The sequence below is a fragment of the Balaenoptera musculus genome, chromosome 12 (genome assembly GCF_009873245.2).
Source record: "Balaenoptera musculus isolate JJ_BM4_2016_0621 chromosome 12, mBalMus1.pri.v3, whole genome shotgun sequence".
Taxonomy (NCBI): Eukaryota; Metazoa; Chordata; class Mammalia; order Artiodactyla; family Balaenopteridae; genus Balaenoptera; species Balaenoptera musculus.
The window spans coordinates 42,573,524-42,589,877 of NC_045796.1; the positions used below are offsets into that span (position 1 = coordinate 42,573,524).

The 16,354-nt window shown below is 36.8% G+C and overlaps 1 protein-coding gene across 2 annotated transcripts in view; it reads left to right on the forward strand.

Moving 5' to 3' along the window:
• MAN1A1 (mannosidase alpha class 1A member 1) overlaps positions 1 to 16,354 on the forward strand; it is a 168,307-nt gene that overhangs the window by 43,577 nt on the left and 108,376 nt on the right. For both annotated transcript variants that reach the window (XM_036870936.1, XM_036870937.1), the window contains exons 3-4: positions 2,396 to 2,492; positions 4,817 to 4,932. In XM_036870936.1, the coding sequence (XP_036726831.1) occupies positions 2,396 to 2,492; positions 4,817 to 4,932 (213 nt within the window). The remainder of the gene's footprint in view (positions 1 to 2,395; positions 2,493 to 4,816; positions 4,933 to 16,354) is intronic.

The following is a 16,354-nucleotide window of genomic DNA, read 5'->3' on the forward strand; positions in this document are numbered from 1 at the left end:
TTTGCACATAGAAATCCCATGGGATGAGGAGCCCATTTTGAGAAACGGGTCACAGCAGCTTTTGAAATGCAGGCAGATAAACAATTGGTGTCAAATTTTCTCTTAGGGGGAAAAAGAGATAAGGAAAGTTAATATATACTACAGTGGTAACTCAGTGAGGTTCTGTTCTAGTGGTACGTTGTATAAATGATAGTTTTTGACAACAGTCTTCTATAGGAAAGCTTTATGCTGTCTTTGAGATATTAATAGTACATGGCACTGGTTTCGATTCAGACATGGAGCTGAAACAAATCATCATAACATTTTTTTTTCTGTTCTTGCATCAGGTGTATTCCAAAAGCTTTTGAATTTATCCTTGGAATAGGAATGAAGAGTTTACCAAGTACAGTACATTTAATGGGAAAACCAAGTCAAACTGAGATGTAATCTCAAGGTGTTTTTATACCTAGTGTTCATGCACCTAGTCTTTTCAGAGGCTCATTGGTTTCTGTTTCTGTGATGTGAATTTAATTGATCTCAATATAGGCTTAAAATTCAATAAGCGTGTGATTATTCGCCATGTGTGCCGGGAGCCATCACACAGGCCATGCTCGTGTAATCCTTACATGCACCCTGTGAGGAATTATGATCCCAAGTTTTCAGATAAAGTCTCGCAAAACTGTGACTCATCCATGATTATGAGACTAATTGGTGGTACGATAGGGATTATAAATCAGGTTATTTTACCTTCAAACCTTTTATACTTTCCAATGAAATTAATTTATAAGAGAAAATCTCAAAAACACTACGATATACACATTCTATTGATTGTTAGAAGATCAGCAATCTGATTCATCAAAGGAAGATTCTGTTGCCGACTCATTAAAGGAAGTTGATGCAGTGTATGGTTAATGCCGTTGGCTTTGGAGTCAGGCCAACGCAGGGATGAACCCTGGCTCCACAGCTGTGGAGAAATGTCATGACTTTGAGTAAAGTTGTTTGTGTTTTCACTTCTAAAAGTCTCAGTTTCTTCATCTACCAAACAATGATAATACAATGCATTTCATAACGTTATAACAAGAATTGAATACAATACTGAATTTAAAGCATTTAGCAGAGTACCCAGCAGATAGTACAGATTTTTTGGTAGCTATTATTAGTAGCAGTACTGGTGAGATAGGAAGAAAATATACAAATTGATTAAAGAAAGATGTGCATTATTGTTTTCAGGGACATATGAAGACTTTCTTATTAATAAAATTGTATTGATCTCACTGAAGATTTTTAGTGATAAACAGCCTTTACATAGTATTTATAACTTTATGTGATGCTTTTTAAGATATTTTAAAATATGGAGCCAGATTAGAATATTTCCAGATTATGTCCATATTTTAATTACTGTTGCTAATGGATTGGGAATAGTGGCATGAATAAATTCTAGACAGGTGAGGAGTCCTCAACCCTTTTAAAAGTATACAAAAATAATTATCTACAGTATATTCTTGGAGTCATTGAAAAAAATTTGTACAACTATTACACAATAGTTATACAAATTTTTGTATAACTTTGATAGGCTCTTAGAGAACAATTTCTCCCCTTGAAAATTATTCCCTTTCTGCTAGAGTTAATATCTAGCACAATAGGTCAGAACTTAGTTTATAAGTCAGGAGAAATTGATTGGTTTTCATTATATGTAGATAAATTAATTTGTTAAAATTAAAAAAGGTATACAACTAATTTATGGCAGAGAGTTTGGGACTTTAAAAACATTCCTGGTACAAGGAGTCTAGGTTGGGAATATATAGAATTAGTCTTCAGTTACATATGTGTACACAGATATGTATGCAATTAAAGATTAATTATATTAAGCTGAAGTTTTCCAAAATCTATGTATACCTGTAGAGTTTCTTTTTTTCATTTCCTATAGATATTTAAAAATACTTCTCCATATAGACTTGGTCAAGATACATCAAAGTGTTTAAAGTCATAACTTTTGGATATTTGTCTATATACTAAGTACAGAGAACCTTATGCAAAAATGTGAATTTTAAGTATGCAGTCTTTGCAGATTTAATGCATCATGAGGATGAAATAGATAAATGTAAGAATGGTTCATCCTTTTATGATAAGCTAAGTTTCTGTTGCTGAGAACTGACTTTTGAAAATGATATGTATATGAAATAGGATTAAATGGATTAAAAAAATCTCCATTTGTAAACATAAAGGGATGATGTGTATTTGTGTGTTATGTGTGTGTTCCAGCTTATTCATACCCTTGTCACCCTTTTAATTATCATCCTTTTAACTAAGCAGTGAGTTTTAATGTTTTAACCTTTAGGTCTTCAATATATGATCTATTTTGAAGCAAAAATATCTCAAATTCAAAATATAATCCCGTTTTCATTTCTTTTCTCAGATGATGAAACATGCTTGGAATAATTATAAACGTTATGCCTGGGGAAAAAATGAACTGAAGCCTGTATCAAAAGGAGGCCATTCAAGCAGTTTGTTTGGTGAGTAGAATGTGCTTTGGCTCTTTACTGACAGTAACTTCTCTCCAATTGACTGAACTTGTGGGTGATGGAAAAAGTTTGTGTGATCCTCCAGACTGTGTTGCTAGGAAACTTGCATACCTGATGGAGTTGTCTGCAGGGAATGTGCATAGTGTGTCCTTCAGACAGAGCACTGGCTGCACTTTAGAACCACCTGCATCCCTTGAAAAAATACTGATGCCTGGGGCACACTTCCAGAGATCCTTATTTAATGGATATGGGCACAGTATCATGATTTTCAGCTCCCATGTGGTACCAAGCAGAGGAGCATTTGTTGGCTGCATTAACTGCTTCCTGTCAGGTAAAAGCTGTGTCTTTATCAATAAGCTGGCCAAGGCAGCCAGCCGTGGTGACCTTCACTGTATCTCAGTGACTCTCAACTTTGGCTCTAAATTTCTCCTGTTTGTGCAGTGGAAGAGAAAGTGAGGATGGAGTCGTCAGTTATTTAAACTTCCATTTATCCACTTTGGCATCATTTTATTGCTTTTGGTCCTCACAGCATCCCTCTGTGATTAGTACTCTAGGTATTGATAACATTCCCATCGTGCAGGTGCAGAAGCTAGGTAACAGAAGTGTTAGGTAGATTCCTTGGGTCACAGAGCTACCCAGTGCCCTTCTCACTGAACTCAGTTCCTCTTCAGTTCCCACAACTTTATAAGTAACAGGATGAAGAGGAGGGAACCTTGGTCTGATGCTTCTGAATTCAACATAGAAAAGGTGACTTTCTGTACTTTAACTAAAGGTGTTAAATAGTATCAAATCATATAACAACAGTATCAGCTGACACTATGTGCCACGTGCCATTTGTGCATCTTCTCATTTAACCTCATTATTATATGTATTTTATAGATGAGAAATATGAAGCTGAGAGAACAGCTTGCCCAGTGTTAGCCATCTACTAACTGGCTGAGCTGGGACTTGAACCCACATGTGGCCAAGGTCAGAGTCTGTTCCTAATCACCCGATTATGCTTTTCCATTTATTTAGGACCTTCCATGTGTTTGGCTCTCTTTCCAGCACTGGTGTTAATAAACACAATACAAGTCTTTGCAAAGTTCATGACCTAGTGCAGAAGACATATGTGTAGATAGTGAATTATCAAAGCACTAGGTGGTTCAATAGATATTCATAGGAAGTTCTGAAGAACCATAGGCTCTCTGGTAGGGAGAAAGGCATTGCAGGAACGGTTAGGGAGAGCTGGAAGAGTGGGGAAAAGGCTGGTATATCACAGTGACACACTTTAGAGATGAAAAGAGCCACACCTGGAGTCATGGCGGTACAAGTGATTTCAGATGTTACTAGAGTAGTGTTTTGTTTTTTTTTTTTAGGACACGGTGACTAGTTAACATGGGTGGTGGGAGGTAGGAATTGAAGAGAGAAACTCAGAAACTTCATGCAGACTCAAAGGTCTTAATTTTTTACTGTTTACTATAACTTTAAAAAAATTTTAATTCTATTTTTGCTTTTATCTCTATGAAAGTTGTTCACAGTATTAAGAAGTCAGTTTTGTGTAAATTTGCCGTAGTCTTTATTAAAGAGATTACTTGGCTCTCTGTTAATACAGTGATGGTTTTTAAATTTATTATTAAGCCTTAAAAACATACTGAGTCTCTTAGTGTGGAATGTGGAGGTGAATAAGACATGCCTTCTCTATTCTAAGGAAGTTTACAGACTAAAAGGAGATGCATATAAGTAGTTATAATGGAAGACAGAAAGTGGTAAGTGCAAGAGCAATGTAAAGTCTTCCTGCTGAGGGAGTTCAGAGGAAATAAATGAGAGTCAGGACTGGCTAGGAGGATGGGAGGAGAGGTTAGGATCAGTCAGAGCTGCAAAAAGAGGGGGTAGAATTCCATTTTTGAGTAACGGTTTCTTAGAGCTATCACTAAACAATTTTAGATCTAATTATATTTAAAGAGTTTTGCACAGGTGCACTTTGATGTAATTACATTAAAATTAATAAGTGTGTTGCTCCTTGGTTTCAGGTCTTTTTTTTTTTTCTTGCTAGAGAATGCAATCCCAAATGAAATTTCTAAGAGATTTATTTTCTGCAACTCAGAAGAGACTTTAAAGATTAGTGTACCAATCTATAGCCTGTGATAATTTTTAGTTTGGTTTTGATGCAACTTTTAAATTTTCTTTCACTGAAAGATGTTTAGACTGTGTTCAGTATTCTTGTTTACCAGTAAATTCAGTATTACCCACTTCCTTTCCAAGGTATGGTCAATGTGCATGTATGGATCTGTCAAAGGTGTTTTACTGAGTAAATATTTTTCTGATATTTTCAGGTAATATCCAAGGAGCAACAATAGTAGATGCCCTAGATACACTTTTTATTATGAAAATGAAAGACGAATTTGAAGAGGCAAAAGCATGGGTTGACGAAAATCTAAATTTTAATATGGTAAGTTAAAAACAGCTGCCAATTCAGTTCTTAAATCTCAGTTAACATAAATAAATTATCTTGTGGGGCAGATTATTGTACTGTACCCTAGCAGAAACAAATAATGCAGTTTTAAGTAGTATCATACTATATTCTTAACTTGCCCTCCCTTACTACACAAATCCATGCCTTTGTTTTTTGGCAAACTAAGAGTAAGAAAAAAGAAATTAATATTTATTAAGACCTACATGTGCCAAGTATTCTTGTTCAAGTCTCTCAACAACCCTGTGAGACGAGTATTATTTTCACACCTTTACAGATTAGAAATTGGAGCCTCAGAGGCTTATCTACACCACACAGCTAGTTGTGTGTCAGGGCTGTGAGCCTAACACAGGTCTGTGTGACTCCAATGCTCATGCTTTTGCACTGCACCATGGTGCATTATTGTGACTTTGTTAGATGAACATTTGTTAAATGGAACCCTGGGTGCCATGGTGTGCTGCAGTTCAATGAAAGACCACAAAAGAAATTGAAATAGAGAAGTTGATTACTTAACAGGTCCTGAGAAGGTACATGACTCACCTGCAGGGGCCACACAGGGAGGTCAATGCAGAGTACAGACAGACAGAAAGACGGGACCTGGGGCACATGCCGTTATTAGGATGGATGAAGTGCTTTGGGGTTCCAAAGCTAAGGCCAAATTGGTCAATTCAAACCAATTGGTAAGCTCCACAGTGGTCTTTTCTAAGGGGCGCACAAGGGGAAGGCCCTGGGAGGTGGGGGAGACATGATCACAGAGGAAATCATATCAGGAACTGACATTTGCTTGGGACTCTGGGGCTGTTAATCAAAGGCACACTCTTGCATGAGGGGCTAGTGTCCATTTAAAGCCCCTGCAAGCCACTTGGCCAAACAGAATGGCTGCCGAGTCAGTAATGCCATGAAGTAGCTCCTCTCAACGCTCCACAGGCATCCAGGAGCAGCTGCATCCACTTTCCCATAAATAAGGCTTTAACCTTTGTTGATTGTAGACCCTTATCAGCTTAAACTTTTTTTTTTCTTTTGGCCACATCATGTGCATGAGGGATCTTAGTTCCCTGACCAGGGATTGAACCCATGCCCCCTGCAGTGGAAGCTCAGAGTCCTAACCACTGGATTGCCAGGGAATTCCCAGTATAACCTTTTGTCAATTTATATACGAAATATTTTTTTTAATTTCATATATGTACTATCATTTTTAACAAACCTCAATACCCACTGTACGCCAAGGAAAAGGTTCATAATTAAGGACAGTGGACTCTTCTAATACTACTTCTTGATAATTAAGGAGGACTACATCTTGTCAGAGCTAATCTAATTCCACAGTCATTGCTTTACCTTGTAATGAGGTTGACAGAGAGCTTGTTTTAAGAACAGGAAAAATTGACCCTGGTGTTTTTGAGTCATTCACTTATGTTTGCATTATTGGTGTTTTTTTAAGTTCAGTCTGTGAGTCTATTTCTGTTTCATAAATAAGTTCATTTGTATCATTTTTTTAGATTCCACATATAAATGATATCATGTGATATTTGTCTTTCTCTGCCTCACTTATTTCACTATTGGTATTATTTTTAATCTGAGATTACTTTGCAAAAATTCTTGTAAGCCTCTTGCCTATCTGGTAAGCATTCGATAATATCTGTAAATCTCCATAACCAATCACAAGTAACATGCTGTATGTTGAGAATGGACAAAGAAAGGGTGTTTCCCTGCTGACCCCTCTGCTTTGTGGAGCTCTTGTTCTCCCACAGACCAAGTGAGAATACCAACATCGTTCAGAGTATAAAGGCAGCATAAAGCTGAGTCTTTTTACTACCTCTTTGGATTAAAAACATATATAAATTAAAAGTTTTAATATTTTGTTCCTACTCCTCTAATTAATTGCCGTATGTACCCCATTTTGGAGATCACTGACTTAAAGTACAAGCAGATGAATCTGTGTTTAATCTGCCTTATAACTGAATTTAGAATATAAAGGAGACAGTATTCCAATACAAAGGGACCTTGGAGATTGATGTGTTCAGTCTTTTTATTTTAAATATGAGAAAACAGGCCCAAGGAGCAAGTGATTTTGTAAGATTCTACAGCTCTGTGGTTGAATATGACGTCTGGTAGCTCGGATATTACCAATAGAGCTGAGTGTGAAAAATTCAGGCAATGAACAAAAAATTAGATTTCCTTCTGAGGGTTTATTATTTCTTAATAATACTTTTTTCCTGCCTTGTTATTTTTGAGTAAGTTCAGCTACCTACCAGTAAATAATAATGAGCTTGTCTTCAGTTTATATATGGAGGAGAGAATGGAGAATGTGTTCCCTCCACCGCCCCTCGCCTCCAGAAAGGTAGGGGAATGAGAACTAGATTCTTCCAGAGTCTAATGATGGAAGACGGGAAAGTAGACTTTAGTGACACTAGACCCGAATAGTGTCCAGGTCCCTTGTCTGGCACATATAGCATTGCTGCCCCAAACCTCCCCCAAATACTGCAGCAGTTCTTTGCTTTCATGCCCAGTGGTAGTCTGAGAAACTCTGGAATCATTTATTTAAAAGGACTAAGCAAAAAGGCCTCTCAAGGTAATAGACAAGGTAACAGAAGGCAGTTGGCTGGCCTCAGACCATGACCGGGTGACATGAATGTATTCCATGGACCGTGGGGACCTATTAGGAAGCAGACGGAATCTAATAGAGGATATCAGAGTATTTATTTATTTATTTATTATAAATTTACTTATTTATTTTTGGCTGCATTGGGTCTTTGTTGCTGTGCGTGGGCTTTCTCTAGTTGCGGCGAGTGGGGGCTACTCTTCGTTGCAGTGCGCGGGCTTCTCATTGCGGTGGCTTTTCTTGTTGTGGAGCACGAGCTCTAGGCACACGGGCTTCAGTAGTTGTGGCACTTGGGCTCAGTAGTTGCGGCTCGCAGGCTCTAGAGCACAGGCTCAGTAGTTGTGGCGCATGGGCTTAGTTGCTCTGAGGCATGCGGGATCTTCCTGGACCAGGGCTCAAACCTGTGTCCCCAGCATTGGCAGACAGATTCTTAACCACTGTGCCACCAGGGAAGCCCAGAGTATTTAGAAGAGAAGAAGAGCAAATTCTTTTGCTTCCTTACTTGTAAGATAAAGGGATTAGACTATAGGTTGAGTGATGGCTAAGATACTGAGCTAAGATACTGAGCTTTGTTTCTTTAAAATTGTATTTTTGTATTTTTATAAGATGTTATTCAATGAGTTGAAAGATTTTTATGTAAAATATCATTTTAAAACTGTTATTGATAGTCTTGGGCTATAACCTTCAAAATATACTTTAAAAATATACTTTTAAAAGTCATAGTCATAGGTCTCGAATTTCTGTTTATTTTACTATTCCTAATTTGAAAGGTCTTGAAACATATTTGTTACAGTTCTTTCTTTGGGTATTGCCATATTTTCCTTTAAAAATATAAAAGTTTATCAATAATATCCAAATGATAATACTTCCCATATCAAAATTAATAACAAATATAAATTCAGGACAGCTATCTTGATTTACTCTCCTAATCATTTTTTCTTTTTTTTTTTTTTTTTGGCTGCATTGGGTCTTCGTTGCTGCTCGCGGGCTTTCTCTAGTTGCGGCAAGTGGGCTCAGTAGTTGTGGCTCTTAGTTGCGGGTCGCATGCTTCTCATTGCGGTGGCTTCTCATTTTGGAGCACAGGCCCTAGGTGCGCGGGCTTCAGTAGCTGTGGCACATGGGCTTAGTTGCTCCGTGGCATGTGGGATCTTCCTGGACCAGGGATCAAACCCTTGTCCCCTGCATAGGCAGGCAGATTCTTAACCACTGTGCAACCGGGGAAGTCCCATCTCCTAATCATTTTAAAGTGCTTCAACTTACAGTTTTCTAGTTGGTTTTATTATGTCCCATTAGAGAATTTGTCTTATATTCACTCATTCTACCCACAGATTCAAGTGATTATGTCAACAATTACACCGTTTTTTTTTTTGAAAACGTTGAAAATTTTTTCCCATTTATCCAAAGGAAGGAGAAATTGGAAAAGCTTAAACAGAGACAGAGAAAACTTATTTTTATGGATAACGTGTAGTATCATTCCAGCCTGGATAAATTATTGCTTGTTTTCAAATTAACGCTTTTTCCTGATAAAGTATTTTAATTGACAGTAGGAAGGTATTGCAAAAAAAAAAAAAAGTTAATGCATCCAAATTTATTGCAAGGGAAAAAATAAGAACGAAACTGAAAAAGAGCCACTGTTGTTGAATTGGTTTATCCTGTGGTGCTCCTGAGTATAAACAAATCTTAGAGTCAAGAATAAATTTATTTGTATGTGAAATATTCAATTTGCATCACTTAAAGGTGTAAAGTAAATGTTTTTTATTGGTTTATACTGTCATTAACTAAAACTCATTTTCTTTTAATTAAGACATAGCAATTTGATTGAATTTGCATACTTGGTAGTACAGAGTTCAAATGGCTGTAATAGCTGACTTAAAATAGTCACTGGAGATAATATGTAGGAGCAAGGGCTTCAGGTGGAGCTTTGTATTTATTCCAAGTATCTAGAGGCACAGAGGTCTGGGCAGAAAACTCTAAGGGTAGACTCCAGTGGATGAGTTTTCTGGTTTTAATTCAAAGTAATCCTAGGACAAGGAATCTAAAACAGATCCTTGATTACTCATTATTCATTCATTAATTCATGCATGTATTAATTATATACTAAATAACTTTTAATTGTTAGGTACTTATCCTCATGGAGCTTATATAGCAGGAATAGTAGTCAGAATACCGAGCTCAGCCCACGTTTTTTAGGAATGAAGAAAGGACAAAGGAAATGGCTATTTAAAGAGTACTAAGACGTACCAAGTATTATGCTAGGTGATTTTTTTCATAGGTTATCTGATTCAGTCTTTGTGACAAATTACAGAGGGTAAGTGGTGTTTTCCCTATTTTTATCAATGAAGAGGTAGTTAATTAATCTGCCCCAAATCATGCAGCAAGTAAGAGCTGTGTTTTGAATAAGGTCTGCCTAAGTCAATGACCCTGTTTTTAATGGAGAGGAAATGCAAAGAGTTGTGAAATATATAGGCAGCCAGAGAATTTGAGTCCCTCAAAGTTAGGCATGTAATCTAATATCTCGGTACTTATTAGGCTATGTTGTTCCATAGGTATTCAATAAAGATTAATTAAATGATTGAGAAGTTGTTATCTTGTCCTACTTCCTGACAAACTGTGCTAGACTCAGCTAGGAGACAAGCTGACAGAGTGCAAGGGTAGCTGCATTGTGTCATATTTTTATGTAGTTAGAAATGATCTGGAGTTCAGGTGCAGTTGATCTGCTTGTTTTCACCTAACCTTCCAGAACAGATTTGTGGTGGTTCCTAATACAGGAAGATCACTAACATAAGAGCAAATGATCAAGAGTTTTATATTTGGGCATTTCCAAATTCAGTTCTGAGCTTCCTCCTCTTTACTGTGACTTTAAAGAAGTATTAATTACCTCGATCCTTCCATGAGAAATATTGAAAACTGTCTTCAGTAATGAATTTTATAGAATATATAGACATTTTTTCCAGATAACAATTTCTTATATAAACCTTCAGTAAAAATCAGAGCTATATGAAAATTAAAAAGCATTTTTCTCCATTGAGGTAAAGTGATATCTCTGTATGACAGACTGAGCTTTGAGAATGACAAAGCCTAGATGATTAGCTTGTTCCAGACACTAACTAGCAACACAATGAGACTGATCTTTAACAAGCACCAGGATTGTGCTTTTGATTGTAATGAACACCTTAGTTTTGGATAACAGAGGTATTGGTGGCAACAGTGACTTTATTTTTTAGTTTAAAGATCCAGATTTTCTCTTATCCAACCAGAATGCCATCCTACTTTTCAGAAAAATAAGCTGTAGGGTTCTCTATCTGAAGGTTGTAAATTGACCTCAAAAAGCAACTTTGGATCTCTTTGAATGCCTGAATGAGTTCTTGGCTTAGGTCCAGAGCTCCATGCCATGGAGCATGAAAGAAGTGACATTTGCCTTAGTATTGCTCTTGTAAAAGCTCTGTTTTAGAGCAGCATTACATCCTAATGGTGCAGATAACTGAGTTAATTATCCTGTCGAATGGAGTTATTTAATATTTTCTATCCGAATGCTAATCAGTGTCTGCCAAGGGTGATGATTTGGGTTTTGGCTATAAGGATACTGATCTGTTCCCTCTGACCATAATTAGTGATATATAGATTGAACTGCTACTTGAGGGTCCTTCTGGACCTTCGTGGTAAAACCAATCTACTGACAGAGAGAAGATGTTGATTTTGCCTATCTTTGTGGCCCAAAGAATTTGCACTTTGTTCATCTAAAGAGGTTTATCACGTTACTTAAATATGAAGTTAAAAGCTGCTCAGACATATGTTATACTAAGCTATAAAGTTTAATGTTGCAATTTAATCTGTTAAAAGGAGTTGTAATCCTCATAATGTTAATACAACACATACTTTAAAGTACCATTTATAAATGAATGTGTATGCTAAGCCTAAACATAGGCAAGGCTTATAGGCAATAACCTGTCTTTAAGCGATGGGTTAGTAAAGTATCATGTTTCCACTGGTTCTCAGTAAGGTGAAGCATAGTTACCATATGTTAGTAGCGGAGCAATCGTTACTAAACAGTTATTGCATTGGTTTGTAGTGGGACAGTTGTTATTAATGCTTGCTTGTTCCTCGCTTATAGTTCATTGAGTAGAAAGCTGACAGGAAGTTTGGAGGAATAGCTAGCAAAGAAGTATTCTCTTATCTTAGGGCTCAGAGAAATACTCTTTAAAAAAAAAACCTCTAATAATTGGAACCAAACACTGAGAAGAGAATTAAGATATTTCTGAAAATGAAAGTTCTTTTCCAAGAAGTCTTTTTCAATTTAATGCAATCAATCAGACCTGCCCTGCTGTATGGAATCATAAGTTAAGAATTAAGGAGAATTCCTTAAACGTGATGCAGGTTTGATTCTAAATAATTATCATAAGGCCTGAAGGTGCAAAGAAACAATGTATCTATTCTTCAAGGAAAGTCTGCGCCTCTGTAGTTCTGCAGTCAAAAACTGTGGCTGAATCTGTTCTCCAACCTAAATTTGTTATTCAAATGGTCAAGCCAATTATTTCACTTACTAAAATCTACTAAAATCTATCATTTTATAGATAATTTTGGTAAATAAGTTGCTTATGAAAAATACAACCTAATTTCTCTGAGTTATTTAAAATACTATCTTGTAAGAGGTTGATCTCTTAGGCACTCAGGTTGAAACAGGGATTTTGAAGTGTTCACTTTCCCTCTTGTCTGGATATGGTTAGATTCTTCATGCCTGTGAGCTCCTGATCTGTTTACTTGAAGGACACCTTTCCCAGTAGAGAGATGGAAGATAACGTGAAGGATGGGGGCAGGGAGCCATACAAAATGGTTTATTGCATTAAACTTTTTTCCATTTTAGCAAGCTTTATCACTTTATCTCATAATTTTACATATACGTATAGTAAGCCAGAGGACAGCAATACTAAGGAAAGGGATAAACTTAAGGTGGAAATTATCAGTCTAAGACACCTAAGGCAATATGAGAGATAAGTAGTGAAGCCTAGTTTTTCCATGATTTCACCTCTTGATTTTACATGTAAACTTAATTATACCATATATTTTATTAAATTTATGTATGATTCTGGTTAAGTATGTTCTTTGATTCAAAGGCTGTTGGTAGAGGAAACTCAAAGTGAAAGAGCAGTTTCTCCAGTCTACATGGTTTTGTGGGTAGGCCTTAAGCCAAAAATATCCACCTTCTACTTGCTCATCAGTTGTGATATTAACTAGCAGGTGCGTGCAGTTTAAACAAAGACTGGATCTGCTTCTCAAACTGGTGCTCACATACAGCTATGTACTAGAAGCCGTGGACCACATGGCGCATATTCCTGGAATGTGACCTTACTTAAAGATTTAAGGGATTTAATCTCATTTAAAACAAACACAGATTGAAGGAGACTACAGAATCTACATTGTTAAGATAAATACAAAAGATTTTAGTGTTGCAGGCTGTTTGGAGCTTCCCTCCTTTACATACTGTTCTCTGCCTGCCCTAACCCCTCTTCTGTCATTAGGGTAAGTCACTGGAAAAGTTTTAGAACATCTTAAAAAATGCTGCATGAATGTTAATAGAATGCATATCTTCATTTAGATTTAATAAGTTTATTTTAATGGAAATCAGAGTCAGAAGTTTATAAAATTGACCTCAAACCCTCAGATTGTAGAAGTTCACTTTTGAAAACCCAGATATTGTATAAATTAAATCAAGCCCTAAAGGAAGCTTGGTCAGGATACTGTATTTCAAAAGAGGATTTGAAACCTGACTCCCATGAGAGTCAGAGAAGGTGTATCAGTTTGCATTCTAGTATTTAGAAGATTGTGATTCTGGAGTTTCTGATTTTCCAAGATCCCCTGAGGAAGCTAGGCCTTATTTGTTTACTTAAGCTGAGCTTTTGTGCAGTGGTAATGGCACTTATTTTACTGAGTACTTTACCTGTGGCAGGCATTGTGCATGGTGCTTTACATTCATGGACTTGGTAGCGCCTTGTAAGAAATGCACTGTCCCTTTTTACAAATGAGAAAACCAAGGCTCAGAGAGAATATGTGACTTGCCTGGGATCTTGCACTCAGTGGGCTCCTGAACCAACCTTCAGTCCCAGGTCTTTCTGACTCTAAGGTAGTGTTTTGATAGTCTGCTGCCCCCAGTCTAGCCAGCCAATTTATGTTTTTATCTTCTTAGTGTTTTTCATCAAAGGATCTGTAAAGAGTGACCTAAAGTGTATAAATTTCAGTCTTCTGACCTAAAACATAATATAACCCAAAATGTTAAGAGCTCTCAAATTAAGGTTTCTAAATAATTTAGATATAACTTTGAAAAAAAAAAGTAGAAAAAATTATATGCTGGGAATTCAAATGTAATTTTGGTTTTCAAAAGAAGGTAGGTATGATGACCATTGAATACAACTAATGGTGATATGACATCCTGAGCGAGATCTTTAAAGACAAGAACACAAGTATCTGGGAACCTGTATGGATTCACTAACAAGCAAGATTTGCTTCTTGGATAGGCTCACCAAACTGTTAGGTCCGAGAAATTCAAAAGACAGAGCACTGACCTTGAGCGTGGCACTTTGCAAAACCGTCTCTCAATATCTTACAGACAGCGGAAGATAAATAGAGTTTAGGTTCTAGAATACATTGCTGGATCAGTAACTGGTTGTACCCAGTAGGTGACTGATGTCTTGCTGAAGATGTATTTATGATGGTGTTTGACATGGCTCAGTCTTCTACCATGCAATAATTTTCATCAGATGTTTATATAAAAGTCCTGATTGTCCAAAATTTTCATAGGAGGAAAAGAGAATGTATATCAAATGAAGCCAAAGCTAGAATAAGAATATAAAATCATCTTAACAGACTTCAGTAGGCAGAAATGTGGAGGACTATTCTTAGGTTTAAAAACTGAAAAACACAAGTACAAATTGAGAGTGATAGGATTTGAGGGTTTTATTTATTAGATTTTATTATTAGACATTGTTACCTTTAGACATAAGAAGTATAGCTGTGTGAGCCAAAACAAATTAATGATTTGCTTCCTCTTTCCTTATCAGTAATTTTGTGGAATATTAAAGCTTTTACCAATATTTATGTAATACTCATTCAGAGTAATACACATCACAGATAAATTGTTCCCATGTAAAGTACTTTAATCAAATTGTATTAGGTGCATACTACAAATTATGAAATACAATTGAACGAACTCACCAGAGTCTTATATTATGATGCTTTTGCCTAACTCTGGCCTAGTATGTGTCTCTCCCAAGTAATATTCATGACCTTCCTTTTGCAAGAAATTTTTTGAAAATTTTTTTTAACTTAAACAATTATTTAGCTTTAATTTGTTAGATCCTTATACCTTTTTAGAGAGAGCATGTGGAAATTAAAGAAAATATACCTCTTTTTTTCCTTCTGGAATTGTTTTCGCCCACTAAAATGTAGACTCCATGAGTTTGAGGACCTTATGAGTCTTCATTGCCCTGTCCCTAGAACCTAGGACAGTGCCTGACACATAGTAGTTGCTTAATAAATGTTTGTTAAAGGAAATAATGTCTCAGATGATTGTGACTAAGCTCATCTGCTGGATATGTGACTCCATATATTAGTTTGCTGTTAGCCCCTGTGATTTCAGCGAATTGTTTGATACCAGGCAAAAGTGAACAATTACTGGGTAGGCCTAATGAACATGAAAAGAAGCTAACAAAAGCTTGAAGCTGAAACCATACACAAGCCCCTGTGTCCCTATCCTCTGAAGCAGAAGGCTTTTTCTTTAGTCTTCTAGGCGTCCCCTGAGCCTCAAAAGGTTGGCTGAAGAGTTAATGATCAGGAAATATGAAGATGTAGAAACAAAGAATAGCTGTTGGGCCAGGGAACTGGTAACAATTTAGACGATAAATCTGCCACATCGCAGAATCACCGAGCTCCCAGTCCCCTGAAAGATATACATAAAGGCCTGGCACACATTCCTATGTTGTTTTTACAGGACGCAAGCCCACACCAGATGAAAACTGCTGACCACAAGCACATAGACCCTAGACCATTTGAAACCAGAAGGTTGATGACGCTTGAAATTTCACCTTGATGCCAACCAATCCGAGAATGGTGCACGAGCTGATCACACACCCTGCAGCCCCTCCCTCACACTGCCTTTAAAACCCCTCCCCTGAAAGCCATCGAGAATTCCGGTCTTTTGAGCACGCGCTGCTCATTCTTGTTGCTTAGTGCCCTGCAGTAAACGTTGTACTCTCCTTCACCACACACAACATGGTGTCAGTAGATTGGCTTTAGTGTGTGTGGGCAAGCGGACCCAAGTTTGGTTCGGAAACAAAGTGTACCTACCATCTATTGTAGGTTAGCTGTGCTAAATTATCTAGTAATAGAATGTAGGACAGATCCATGTAGTAGTCAAATATTGTAAAATAATAGAAGTATTGGCAATAATTACTAATTACATGCCACAATTATATGACCATTAATAAAGATACTTGATGCATTATCATGTGAGGTGATATAGGAGTCAGGATAACAGAGCCCTAGACCAGGAATCGGAGTAGTCAAGTTTAAATCCTGATTCAACCACTTATTAGTTGTCTGACCTTAAAAAAGTCATAGTAACTGCTGTAAATCTCAGTTTCTCCATTTGTAAAATGGATGTAAGGATAGCAATTATTTCACACGGTTGATATAGGACTAAATGACATATTCCATGTAGAGATTAGCACAGGATATAGAGCTTTGTAAATAATAATAAAAGCAAGCTATTATTGATATATATAAGAGCTGTTTTAACAAGGTACAACATAT